At 49.9% G+C, this 13,014-nt stretch overlaps 7 protein-coding genes across 7 annotated transcripts; 3 read left to right on the forward strand and 4 right to left on the reverse strand.

The window, feature by feature from the left end:
- Positions 1-1,525: 1,525 nt before the first annotated feature.
- An02g11640 (uncharacterized protein) lies at positions 1,526-1,952 on the forward strand (the record flags this gene model as incomplete). The annotated part of the gene is made up of 2 exons (XM_059746642.1): positions 1,526-1,582; positions 1,674-1,952. The coding sequence occupies 2 exons, from the start codon at positions 1,526-1,528 to the stop codon at positions 1,950-1,952; spliced, it is 336 nt and encodes a 111-aa protein (XP_059603521.1).
- Positions 1,953-3,248: 1,296 nt separating this feature from the next.
- On the reverse strand, positions 3,249-3,877 carry An02g11650 (hypothetical protein; the record flags this gene model as incomplete). The annotated part of the gene is made up of 4 exons (XM_001400256.3): positions 3,249-3,267; positions 3,316-3,407; positions 3,451-3,684; positions 3,830-3,877. 4 exons carry the CDS (start codon positions 3,875-3,877, stop codon positions 3,249-3,251), a joined length of 393 nt encoding a protein of 130 aa, XP_001400293.3.
- Positions 3,878-4,483: 606 nt separating this feature from the next.
- An02g11660 (uncharacterized protein) lies at positions 4,484-5,299 on the forward strand (the record flags this gene model as incomplete). Its single annotated transcript, XM_059746643.1, has 2 exons — positions 4,484-4,781; positions 4,872-5,299. 2 exons carry the CDS (start codon positions 4,484-4,486, stop codon positions 5,297-5,299), a joined length of 726 nt encoding a protein of 241 aa, XP_059603522.1.
- A 255-nt stretch (positions 5,300-5,554) lies between these two features.
- Positions 5,555-6,443, reverse strand: An02g11670 (hypothetical protein; the record flags this gene model as incomplete). The annotated part of the gene is made up of 2 exons (XM_059746644.1): positions 5,555-5,588; positions 5,635-6,443. The coding sequence occupies 2 exons, from the start codon at positions 6,441-6,443 to the stop codon at positions 5,555-5,557; spliced, it is 843 nt and encodes a 280-aa protein (XP_059603523.1).
- Positions 6,444-7,182: 739 nt separating this feature from the next.
- On the reverse strand, positions 7,183-8,825 carry An02g11680 (uncharacterized protein; the record flags this gene model as incomplete). The annotated part of the gene is made up of 6 exons (XM_001400259.3): positions 7,183-7,193; positions 7,255-7,897; positions 7,958-8,316; positions 8,375-8,443; positions 8,510-8,584; positions 8,786-8,825. The coding sequence occupies 6 exons, from the start codon at positions 8,823-8,825 to the stop codon at positions 7,183-7,185; spliced, it is 1,197 nt and encodes a 398-aa protein (XP_001400296.1).
- A 794-nt stretch (positions 8,826-9,619) lies between these two features.
- On the forward strand, positions 9,620-11,310 carry An02g11690 (uncharacterized protein; the record flags this gene model as incomplete). The annotated part of the gene is made up of 2 exons (XM_001400260.1): positions 9,620-9,954; positions 10,122-11,310. The coding sequence occupies 2 exons, from the start codon at positions 9,620-9,622 to the stop codon at positions 11,308-11,310; spliced, it is 1,524 nt and encodes a 507-aa protein (XP_001400297.1).
- A 169-nt stretch (positions 11,311-11,479) lies between these two features.
- An02g11700 (uncharacterized protein) lies at positions 11,480-12,404 on the reverse strand (the record flags this gene model as incomplete). Its single annotated transcript, XM_001400261.3, has 4 exons — positions 11,480-11,597; positions 11,662-11,752; positions 11,984-12,182; positions 12,315-12,404. 4 exons carry the CDS (start codon positions 12,402-12,404, stop codon positions 11,480-11,482), a joined length of 498 nt encoding a protein of 165 aa, XP_001400298.1.
- Positions 12,405-13,014: the final 610 nt, after the last annotated feature.

Consider the following 13,014-nt stretch of genomic DNA (forward strand, 5'->3'; position numbering starts at 1 on the left):
CTGTCACTGAGCCTCTGCACTCATACCGTTGCCATGAAATTTTGTGATAATCACATATAATATACAGCCACCCCACCTATTTAACCACATAGTTTCCTTATGCCTCCCCGCGTAACGGGTCCGGCACCCATGCTTCGAGGTCTACCACTCCAGCCCCTCTCTCAAAGGCCCAGTCCCGTATAGCTTCAAAGTTGCGGCAGGTATGTACGATTCTTCCATCTGCCTGCCACCGCGGTATACTCTCATTCCACAGCCAGTGGATGGTTGATGCATCCGAGCTACACATCAGACTCTGGCTGATAGAATTAGAACAGTGGTCGAGATGGATCCAAAATTCCTCCACCGCTTCAGGGTCACTCATGTTGAGGTCCAGGTCGTGGCCCCAGGCCTTTTTATGGAGGTGGTGCTAATAGGAAGGGTTACTGGATCCGTGTGCCTGTTTCAGAGGAGAAAAGGAGGAAAGAAAGGACTACAGACAAGTCAAAGTGGTATGAAAGCGTCATGGATCATTTGAGGAAAGTGGTAGACGAGACGTGCATATCGCTTAAATTGTGTACATGCACAGATATTGGCAGTTAGCAGTGTTTAATCAGATTGGCCCTGGAGGACTGTTGTTAGGATCGGGCTCATTCCAAGCCCATACAGGAGGAAGCGCCAGTATCTCGCGGTGCCGTATAGAAACTCCGGGCAAGAAGTAAATGTTAGGAGCGGTTAGTATGCTGCAAGTTCGATAGATTGATTGGATCATTGGATAAGTATGGCTGAGCAGTAACTAGTGAGTAGTTGCATCAAGTAGTTAGAGACTAAGTAGTCAGCTGAGCTCTCTCTCATGAGGTTCAGCTCATACTTGCTTTTTTTTCCCCCATCAGCCTGTATCCCAGATTACCGGCCATTACACATTATACTATATTGGAACAGGCCGATCAGCTGAGAGACGGGGGCAGATGTGACTCGAAATCTCGCGGAATACTTCCTCCAGTTACGATACCTCCCAGTCGAGCATAGCTGCGATACATCGACACTGTGTTTCGGTGATCGACTGCTGTGATGACATTCGTAGCATTGCATTTGTCGATCATCACACCATTCATGCAACAGTATAATCTGCTCTTGCTATACAGCCTCATACTTAGCTCACGAGGATTGGTTGAGAATGACAAGTTCCATGAATCCCCTCACCCTTCGTAGCAAAGCTACTAAAGGGATTTGACTACCATAGATTACCAATGCCGGACTAGGGGCTGATCATCGTATTTTCCCATCTACGACTGCATGCTGATCAACAGGAAGGTGTGATCTCTTCACATCAGTGAGCCGACGTAGCCACGAAAGCGGGGAGAAGAAAAACACAGGCCCGAAAGTCGAATCTTCAGGGTAGGGCGAGCTCGCGTATAAAACGAACGCCAGGACGTCTCTCATCAGCTCTACACAGAACTCACAATTTGACTCAACCAACGGTCAATCCACCCCCTTGTGCCTCGACAGCACGCCTGTCTCATTTTATAATACCTCTCCAACATTCAAGATGAGATACACACTCCTTGCTCTCGCGCTGGTTTCTGCGACCCTGGCCTTGCCCACCGTAAGTAATAGAATATGGACACACCCTGAACAGCTCTTTGTCTACTGCTCAGGGATCAGCTTAGGCAACCGGCTAATGCAGGGCTTCACAGGACCTCTCGAGCCAGAAATCTGCCGCCGTGGCTCGAGAGACCAACTTTGAACCGGCTGGTTCTGACTCGTTCCCTTACCAGCGTGACGTCCAGGATGCGCAGGAGACTACTGCGAAAGACTTTGATGGACCTTTTGGTCCGGGCCTTCCAAATGTATGTGGTCCTTCAATCCAAAGTGATGACCAGCCTGCTGACAAAGCTGCGTGGAAGGGCGTTGCTTTTAGAAGAGATCTGACTGGTACCAAGCCATTTGTCAAGCGTGACAACCAGGACGCCTAGGAGGCAACTGCCAAAGATGGTTCCCCATCTACATAGAAAAATCTCGGGGTATGTGGCTCTCTAATCCAGTATAATAGCCAATTTGCTGACGACAGATTCCTGAAAGGGTTTTGGCTTGCGTGGAGAGCCATCCGCCAAGCCTGAGAGTCAGGCCAGTCCTTAGGTAACACTGTGATAGAAGAGAGGGATCTAATGTCGGGTTAAGGGTAGTAATAATACACGGGTGAAACTAAGTATTTTCAGTATTCGACATACTCGAAAGAAGACTTACAGCCCTGAAGCAAGCTCTTACCTGGTATGCAAAGAATGACTTGAGAGGGGCAGGAGGTATGGGGCCATAAAGTACTGCTAGTCATTCTTTTGCAGTGTACTTTAAATTGATAGATTGCTCAGGCTTCAGCTCGGTATATGTCAATCCATGAAGCTGAGTGGTAGACTATCAACTACATATTGGGGTTCTCCTCACTTTAGAGACGGTACATACCAAGACTCCTTTCAGCTTAGGCTTCTTGAAGCCGGGTTATATCTAACTTTCCGAAAACAAACCCTGGAAATGCTGTATCATATTCAAGATAAAGATTGTCATAGGACGTCAGTGCCGGACTCGTGACACAGACAACTCGCCCCAGCTCTTCCACGCACTGCGCATGTCAGATATAACTGTATGACTTTGATTCTGACGGACCACTTTTGTAATATCTCAACCCAAGCATACCATTTGGAAAGCTCAGAGGTAGCCTTCGACAGATTGCCCTTCATTTGAGAGCTGGAGGGATCGACAGGATGAATTTATTAGGACCGGGTCCAACGCGAATAGGAAAGCAATTACCAGAAAGCTCATCACCACTGTTACAAATAATGGGATGTCTGGCACCACTAGGTCAGTCCAATATCCAATGACCTATTAGTGAAAAAAACCAGGTTATCAAGAGCACAATTGCTTGCAATCACATGTGCCCCCAATATCTAATGTACTCAATCATATTCCTTGCTGACAACTCCAGGATTTGAGATCATGAATGTTATATGTCAATGTATATAGAGAGAGATTGTGGAGTAGATGGTGTAGGTAGCCCAAGAAGATGCATCATTTCGAGATGGCAATTGTGACTTGTAGTGATCAATAGTAAAATAAATTATCTGGTGGCTAGGGAACTAGGCTTTCTGATAAGGAAGATGGAGTGGCCAGTGTTGGCTGCAACTGCAACTGCAACCCCCACCCCCTACCCAATGAGTAATGGAGCCCAAGATATGCCAGAGTTGGCGAGGATTCTTAGCAGCATAGCATCCTAGAAGTCACAGCACCTTTGAAACACTATGTATGTTTATATGATATTATTACCTCGGAGTGACATCAACATACAGCCCTTCACCGATAACGCCAGCCCAAATAAAACGTCCAGATGCATGAAAGGTAGAATTCGCAAACAACAAAATAACGTCAAAGCCAGGTAGCTATTATTCTTAACTAGCTTAGTTCCCTTAACACTCGGCCTACTTCTTCCCTTGCACGCGCAAGCTCCTCATCAACCGTGCCTAATGCATGACGGGCCTTGAACTCGTAGTGCACGTCGACGAGCTCCTTTGCGCGACTGAGGTCCTCGTTTTCGTAGCGACTCAAATCTGCTCCAGAGCTTGCTTGGCTTGTGCTCGTTGCTTTGAGTCCTAGTTGCGCTGTAATATGGGGTATTCTCTCATTAACAGTAACGAGCGCGAGGGCGTCATGGTGGTCCTGTGGTTGGATATTAGTTGAGTTGGTTTTTTGACGATGAGGTAGTCAGAACGTTGTATTGGAGACGAGTGTTTATATTGTTCCACTATATAGAAGGAGAAGAAGGCTGAGAAACTGGTTGAGCGTCATGGCAAGGAGGACTTACACAGACGCGTAGGGATGTCAGATCGGAGAGGATCTCAGCTACTTGCATGGCGATTTTGGTTCAGATCACTGGAGAGATGAACGATATTCTGCAACTAATATAATAGACTGTACTGGCAAGACGCCCTGCTCTTCAAATTCAACTCGGATGATTATGTACAGACGCAGTGCAAAGAGTGTAGTTGACATGCAGTGATAGAAGCACCCTTCATGAACTGAGCGGGTGACGTAAGGAACAACGAGAATAAGAAAACATTCTCAGCTCATCACGGTCTCTACTGACAATTCCAGACAAATAATTGTTTACACAAATCCTTTACAATCCTATTAAAGCCAGAAATCACTGCCATTATCGCAATCCCACTTACTTCCCCACACAACCCTCTTATCATCCCCATCATCCGGCTCGACCCTCCGAATCTCGGAGAATCCGAGCCTCTCCGCACGCAGCGCGCGGAGCACCTTTCCGTGCGTCGCATCGGCCGAGCTCCGACTGGCCGATTATATTATTATCCGCCAGGCCTCATTGCCTTTACATTCCATTCCCACCCCCTCAATTATTCCTCTTTCCCCTCCTCCTCAAGCATTGAGAACATCATCATGGCCTCCGCTATCAGAGCCAATTGCAGAAAGGTTATCTGCATTGGCAGAAACTATGCGTATGTCTACATACCACGAGCCTCCGCATGTTGAGAGTGACGATCGATCGATTCAGCTAACACCGCAGTCCGTTATCCGCAGCGACCACATCACAGAGCTGAACAACACCAAGCCCAAGCAGCCCTTTTTCTTCTTGAAGCCCGCTTCCGCTATTCTCTGCCCCGGCGAGGGTCCTGTGCTGCGTCCTCAGGGAACCAACCTGCACTATGAGGTTGAATTGGCGCTGGTGATGGGCAAGACCGTTCGGGATCTGGACCCGAATGATGATAAGGGTGCTTTGGATGCAATTCACAGTCAGTCATGATTTCCTATGCCTTTATTCCTTTTTGCCTATCATAAGGATTGGCAATGGCTAACCATGTATAAAACAATCGCTGTTATAGGCTACCTCCTCGGTATTGACATGACCGCTCGCAACGTCCAAGAAGAAGCGAAGAAGAAGGGCCTCCCCTGGACGATCGCCAAGGGCTTCGATACTTTCCTGCCTGTCTCTCAGGAGATTTCCAAGGCCCGTCTTCCCGACCCTCATAATGCTTTCCTTCGCTTGAGTGTAGGATCGCAAATGCGCCAGGCCGACTCCACTGGTCTGATGCTTTACCGGATCCCCAGACTTCTGGCGGAGATCTCCCGTGTCATGACTCTGGAGAAGGGTGACCTTGTCCTGACTGGTACTCCCAAGGGCGTGGGTCAGGTCAAGTCTGGCGATGTCATGAAGGCGTCCATTGAGTACGATGGCAAGGAGCTCGAGGAGGGTCGCATCGAGGTCGAGGTCAAGGACCGTGAGGGTAGATACCGGTACAGTGAGACCTAAACGGCTGTCTTGAACGAGATATATGTATCAGATAGACAATGTATATACATACCCTGGTTCGGTTCCAATATAGACTATCTGGAATGATAAAAAGTAAGTCGGTCCCTCAACGGCGATACATTTCCATGACAATACGTTCATCCTCTTCATCAGCCGGTACAATTGGTATGAACCTCCTCGCTCTTTGCCTTTTGCGTTGGACATGAGGATCGTTGACCGACTCGAGTCTGACATTTCCATTGGATGTTTTGCTTGTCATGACTGGCTCCGGTACAGACGGTTCCCTTTCCTGAATAACCTTCAGCATGGCGTCCCTCAATGCGTTCCAAGTCCACCCAGCGCGGCTCATCTCTTCCTCGATCAGGGTCTGTATACTCCCATCATCGAGACCTCGCACAACCGCTCTAACAACCTCACCTTCACCCCGTTGTGTCTGCAAACTAAGTTTGATCCCCTCAGCAGCGGCCATGTACTCGGCAAGCGACCTCCCACCCTGCTTCATGACACTATACAAATCCGACCCAGATGCCCCAGTGTGCCCCTCATCCACCAGAGAAGGCGTCCCCCACGTAGTATCAGAAAGCGTCGACGACAGCCCAATTTCCAAACCACCCGCAGGAACAGATCCAACAGGCATCGAATCCGGAACAAGAACATCAGACCCAGCATCCCCAACCTCTCTATCTCCTCCTATCACCACCTTCACCCCATCTTTCCGCCGCTCCAACAACATCTCCCTTACCTCATCCAGCAACCTCACACGAATACCGTCCTCCATTCTATTTTGTTCACAAGCATTTCTCTGACACTTCTTCTCTAACCCATCAATTCTACTCCGTAATTGACAATTCTCGGCCTGGAGATCCTCAACCCGCTCAATGCCACTTTGTAGATTAGTGTCGAATCGCGCTTCGAGGCCCTTCAGGCTATTCTCTAGCCTAGCATTCTCTTCGCGTGCTCGTAGTTCTAGATTCTCGAGACTGCGGGTGAGACTTGCTATTGTATCGTTGGTAGCGGCGAGCTCGGCTCTGAGGCCGTCGATTTGGTTCACGAGCTGGATGTTCTCGCGTCGGAGCTCGTGGGCCCAGAGGAAGGTGGATGGGTGGGGGCTGTTGGAGTATGGTTGTCGGGTTGGGTTGGTCATTGGGATTGAGGAGTTCCTTTTGAGTTGGGATTTCGCGGGGGACTGTGTTTGAGATGAAGGTAATGTCAAGAGCATGTGGAGGGTGGAGGATGGAAGGTGAGGTAGGTATACATAGGCTCAAGTAGTCACCTTACGAAGTAGAGTCTTCAGACCGCGTGTTCCACAAAACCAGGAGTTGAAGATTGACTATTAAAACAAACTAATGGAATGGTATGTACCTCTCTTGTCTATACTAGTGAACACAGGTATACAACCAGTCCGAGCCATAATCATATCTTCGTCCACCCAAAGTGCCTCGAGGAAAAGAAAGCCTGATTGAACTAATCACATTTTTGGCCCGACCTCTTGGTCAAGTATGAACGCAGCATCCTTAACCAACCAGAGAGCGAGCTAGGTACAGAGCAAAGGAAAAAGGGTGTGAAAAAGCGTTTCCGGAAGAGAACCATGAATTACAGCAATAAAATCGCACAAGCGTGTCGCATCTCCATAAGCAATAACAGACAAAGGAAACCATAAACAGCACAAGACAGAAACACGTAGATTAGACGGTTCCCGCTCGCCACTGCTGAAAGAGAAAATGCTGGAGACACAGAAAGCCACTTTTTGAAGGATTCTCCTTTACCAAGAGAAGCGCAACGATGTCAAAACGTCTTTCCCACCGCAGCTCACCCTTGGAGCGTTATTGGCAACTGCATTCGTAATCCGCATCGAGGGACGTTAGGTGATGGTATTAGGGTGTTTAGATGAGGTCTGGAACCAAAAATCAGTATGGAAGATACGATAATCAGAGTGTGGGTGAAGGCTAGCTTACCAGCAACGTTCATGGGCATCTCCTCGATCTGGGTGCTGTAGAACTGCTCAATCTCACGCATCATGCGGACATCGTCAGCGGTGACGAAGTTGATGGCAACACCCTTACGACCGAAACGACCACCACGACCGATACGGTGGATGTAGTTCTCACGGTTGGCGGGAAGGTCGTAGTTGATGACCAGGGAGACCTGCTGGACATCGATACCACGGGCCAGAAGGTCAGTGGCGATCAGGACACGGGAAGATCCGGAACGGAACTCCTTCATGATAACATCACGCTGGCCCTGCTCCATGTCACCGTGCATGGCAGAGACGGTGAAGTCACGGGCAGTGAGCTTGTCAGTGAGCCAGTCGACCTTGCGGCGGGTGTTACAGAAGATGACGGCCTGGGTAATGGTGACGGTCTCGTAGAGATCGGAGAGGGTGTCGAGCTTCCACTCCTCCTTCTCAACAGCAATGTAGAACTGCTTGATACCCTCAAGGGTAAGCTCCTGCTTCTTGACCAGGATACGGATGGGGTCACGCATGAACTTGGTGGTGACCTCAAGGACATCCTGGGGCATGGTAGCGGACAGCAGGGTGACCTGGGTAGACTGGGGGAGGAGCTGGAAGATGTCGTAGATTTGCTCGGTGAAACCACGCTAATCACATTTATTAGCAAAGGCACGTCTTCCCTGGGCCCAGATCTGGTATGGACTTACAGAAAGCATCTCATCAGCCTCGTCGAGGATGAAGAGCTTCATCTGGTCGGTCTTGAGGACACGGCGCTCAATCATATCGTGGATACGACCGGGGGTACCGACAACGACCTGGGGGCCGGCGCGGAGGGCGTTCATGTCGTCACGGACGTTGGTACCACCAATGCAGGCGTGGCACTCAATGTTCATGAAGTCACCAATGGCAACAACGACCTTCTGGATCTGCTGAGCCAACTCACGGGTGGGAGCGACAATCAGAGCCTGGCAAGCCTTGAGCTCCTGGTCAATCTTCTGGAGAGCGGAGATGGAGAAAGTGGCAGTCTTTCCGGTACCAGACTGAGCCTGAGCAATGACATCGTGGCCTGGGATGCTCTAGTTAGCATCATAGATTATAGGCGATCGCGCGGGGGGGAGACGTACCGGCAATGATGGGCTTGATGGCACGCTGCTGGATAGCGGAGGGACGCTCAAAACCGTAGGCGTAGACACCTGGACGTCGTCAGAACATGTTGGCACAGACCCCACCAGGGCGATGATAAAATTTGTATCACATACCGCGAAGCAGCTCGGGCTTCAGGTCCATGGAGTCGAAAGAGTCGGTAACCTCATCGTAGTTAGTCTCGATCTGTCCTATTGAGGTGAAGTTTCTGGTCAGCTTGTTTCTTTTGAAAGATGTTCCGATGATGGAATGTGGCGGTTATCTCTCTTTCCTCTGCTGACTTGGGAGCGAGCCCCAATCTCCAGCAAAGTGATCGATAAAAACCACAAACTCGCTTTTGTAGGAAAAGAAAAAAAAAAGCATAAAGCAAAAGATGTTTTAGTAGCACATACCCTCGGGGATCTCCTCCAAGCCCTTGTCGTTAGAAGCCATGATTGCGGTGTTGTTGAGAAAAGATCACAGGCGAGATGCTGTGATCGAAGACGGTGGGGTTTTGGGAGTAAAACTGGAAAAGGCTTGTTAGCGATAGGCGAGGATGGTGGGGGAGGGCGCAATGCGCAGAGAAACACTGGGAAGAGAGCAACGAACCTGGCAGCACAACTCTCGGGGATGAGAGATATCACAAAGACTTCAAAAGTCGTAGGGGTGGGAAGAGAAAAGAAGTTCAAGTTGGATCACCGAAGATGGTGTGGGAAAATGGGGGAGCAGAAGCGGCGGGACGAGCACTGCGAACTTTTTTTTTTTTCCCTTCTTCCCTTTTCTTTCCCTGCGTCTGCCATTTTTTCCATTTGTCGCGGTGAAATTTTTGATTTTTAGCGCCAATTTAGCTTAACCGATACGCACCGCCTTCTCCATCGGGCAACCTACCCACGTACTTGCCTTGTGGGAATTTCGCCATGATTTCCTTATTCGCTGGCTGAACTACGGAGGGAAATATTTGGTAATACTTTCGATGCCTAGGAAGCATGTGTTTTACTGCGTAGGACGTATTATTGCCGCTTCGAAAGTCCACAGGCGTGTTGTTTATCGGTGGGTTGGGCATAAGACCCCCGGTATCTTCCCTGCCTGACAGCCCTGGCCGTTGGTTGTGTGGGCGGTTTTCTTACTAGTCTGTACCACCACCGCCGCCCGGTCTGTGACCGGTCTAGTCGTTCCCCACCGAATTGGGAAAGTTCCTAGAATTCAATGCCCGTCCCTTCCTTTTTCTTCAAATAATAATCATGAAAATGCCGGATATCAATTCGTTGGACAGTGCTCGTCCTCTCGGCGGTGCGGTGGCTGCTCATAGCTACTCGTCGCATCCGGAATCTAATCTTGAGGACCTGTCTGGCCATGAAGAAATTCCTGGCCATCCTCTGGGCGTGAAACCCAGTGGCAATGCCTTGCTCGCCGCAGAGAACCTGCGCCATGCAATTGGGACCTTTAATATCCTACCGGATGAGTCGATATTGATGTTGCTGGAATACCTCGACGGGCCCAGTTTGTTGAATATTGGACAGTCATGCAAGGCATTTTATGCTTTTACCAGAGCCGAGGATCTCTGGAAAGCTCTTTTTATCGGGTGAGATATAGATCTATTGTTCTTACATTATTGTTATTGTCTGCATCTGCTTGCGAGAGTACTGCTCTTCTATTTCTGTTGCATTGTGGGACATGGCAATTTGCTCTCATCACATTTATAGATTTACAACTAGACGGCCTGGGGCATTGTACTAACGTTTCAGTTAGGTCTCCTCCCGCTTCGTTCTCATGGAAAGGAACATGGCGTTCAACTTATCTTAACATTCCTCCATCGGAAGAGTGCATCCTGGACTGCTCGAATCTATTCTCGGATGTCCTGCACCGACCCTTTCACTGCGCCCACATATCTCTAGATCCCTACATCAAGAATATCCCTGCCCGCAACCAAATTGCTCGTCTCCCCGATCTCTCTTTCGAGGAGTTCAATGAAAAATGGAGCGATACGCCCTTCATCTTGACTGAGCCGGTGAAACAATGGCCAGCGTACAAGAATTGGTCCGTAAACATGCTACTAGATCACTACGGCGAGGTTGTCTTCCGTGCAGAGGCAGTGGATTGGCCTTTCCATACTTATGTCGATTACATGCACAACAACTCCGATGAGAGTCCTCTTTACCTGTTCGACCGGGCCTTTGTCTCGAAGATGGGCCTTAAGGTCGGTCAACCGGACCAGGAGCCTGAAGCCACTTACTGGCCTCCCGGTTGCTTTGGAGAAGACTTCTTCTCCGTGCTGGGCAACGATCGCCCTGACAGGCAGTGGCTGATCATTGGACCCGAGCGGTCTGGAAGTACATTTCACAAGGACCCGAACGCTACCAGTGCCTGGAACGCGGTTGTCCGTGGCTCGAAGTACTGGATCATGTTCCCGTCGTCTTCGAAGCTCCCGCCGCCTCCGGGTGTCTATGTGTCAGACGATCAGAGTGAAGTGACTTCCCCTCTTAGCATTGCTGAGTGGCTTTTTGGCTTCCACGCAGAGGCACGACGCACTCCAGGCTGTATTGAGGGGATCTGTCACGAGGGGGAGATTCTCCACGTTCCTTCGGGATGGTGGCACTTGGTCGTCAACATCGAGCCGGCTATTGCCATTACTCAGAACTTCATACCCCGTGCCCATCTGAGCGCTGCGCTGGACTTCTTGTCTAACAAGGCCGACCAGATTTCAGGTTTCAGGAAGGACGTAAACAATCCTTACGAACGGTTTGTGGCGCAGATGCAGAAATCGCACCCTGAACTCTTGGAACAGGCGCAGGCAGAGCTGCAGAAGAAGAACGAGGGGAAGAAACGGAAATGGGACGAAATTGTGCACGGAAACCCTGAGCAAGACGGAGGGGAGGCCGCCGAAGGAGGCGGTTTCAGCTTTGGGTTTGGAGATGACAGCGATGTTGAAGTCCCCTAAATTGCAGTCTTTGCTACTTGCAAGTGAACGCATAAATGTTCATTGGACGAGTATGCAACTGCTGCTGTTTACAAACGACAAGACGACTACAGCTATCCAACGAAGCTATTACTGAGAATATGCCGAGTTTCCGCCAGTACTCCTGGCAAGCCTTCGTGCTTGCGGCCCACTAATGACAAGCAACTGTTTTGCTGGCAGATGTATTGTCTCCAAACGCCAAATATCCCACAAAGGCACCAACAGCAACTGCGAGCATGACAAATCCGTTGTACGTCATGAAGAGCAGCCTGAACAGTTTAGAACTCGTCCAACTCGAAGAGGAGGCCAATAGTGAGAGATTAGAAGACTTACATGATGAAAAAGCTATAGAAGACCTGCACAGCATACAATGCCGCCATGGTGATCTTGCCTCGTTGCTCGACGGTCCTTCGGCTATCCCTGCCTACAACTAGGGGTGAGCCGGTATTCGGGGCAGGCAGCGTCTGGCTAGAAGGGACATTGGCCGTGGCAGAATCGTCGTGGACCTCGCTGCCTTCACGGTGTCAGGTGCTTCATCTCAGCAAAGGTTGGGCCAAACCAATAACCAGCGCTCGAAGATGAGGAAGAAACCATGACTCCAATATCCCCGCCATGCATTATACAGGAATCATAATAGGAACCGAAATGTACGTACCTCCTACAGCAACCGTAGTATATGCACTCAGCCTTCTAGCATGAGCTGCTTCGAACCGCCTTGTGAGCTGTCGAATTCCCTCGTAGCCGGCTGTCAAAAGGACGATGACAATAAGCGAACCCAGAAGGGACCAGGTGCTGGTAATGCGCCATTGGGGAAAGACGATGCAGAGGTTCTTCGTAGACCAGGTGAACAGCATCTAGCAAGCGCAGTTAGCCAGACCGATAAACAACGAGCTAGGAGGATAGTGCGTTATAACAAGTTATGGTGAGCTCCACTTCACGCACTGCTTGCACTTGAAACAAGATATATTAGCAACGAAGGCACCCACATTCATGCTGCACTGTCCGTCACCCATATCCATATCGCCATGGTCATGACCATGGTCCATGTCCATCATACCATGCATGGAGTGATCCATCTCGAAGTGCTGTAGCGAGTCCAATAAGGTAGATAGTCGTTGATGAAGCTAAGTATAGTATATGTCGCGAGCTTCAGAGTAGCATATATCACAAGCCGCTATCCAGATAAAGAAGCTAACAGACCAGATCGGTGAGCCAGAGAAGGAAAGAGAGCAAGGGGTTCCGCTAAGATGGGGAGATGCAGCTCCCAGGCGTACGTAAGTTGACGGAGCGATAATGTGACGCGGATGCAAACCAGCCAAACAGCAACGATAAGATCTGGCGGCGATCATCATCCAATCCATTCACTTCCACTTCTCTTCCGCTTCTAGATAGATCGCGACAACCACCTCCACCACTGACTGCAGCTCCCTCAATGCGCGCTCGCATCTAACCCAAACAAACCTCCCATCTCAATTTCCACATAGCCTACACTTCCTCGCGACCGCAAGTCGTCGCCCACCACCACAATGGCCGAACCCGCCGCTGCAACCCCGGCCGCATCAACCGCCCCAGCACCAGCAACAACCTCCACCAGCACAGCAGGCCCAACTTCCACCACGACCACCAACTCCACAGCACCCAATCCCACGCCAAACAACAGCAATGCCAACAACAACTCCAACAACA

This window comes from Aspergillus niger (genome assembly GCF_000002855.4).
Source record: "Aspergillus niger supercontig An02".
Lineage (NCBI taxonomy): Eukaryota > Fungi > Ascomycota > Eurotiomycetes > Eurotiales > Aspergillaceae > Aspergillus > Aspergillus niger.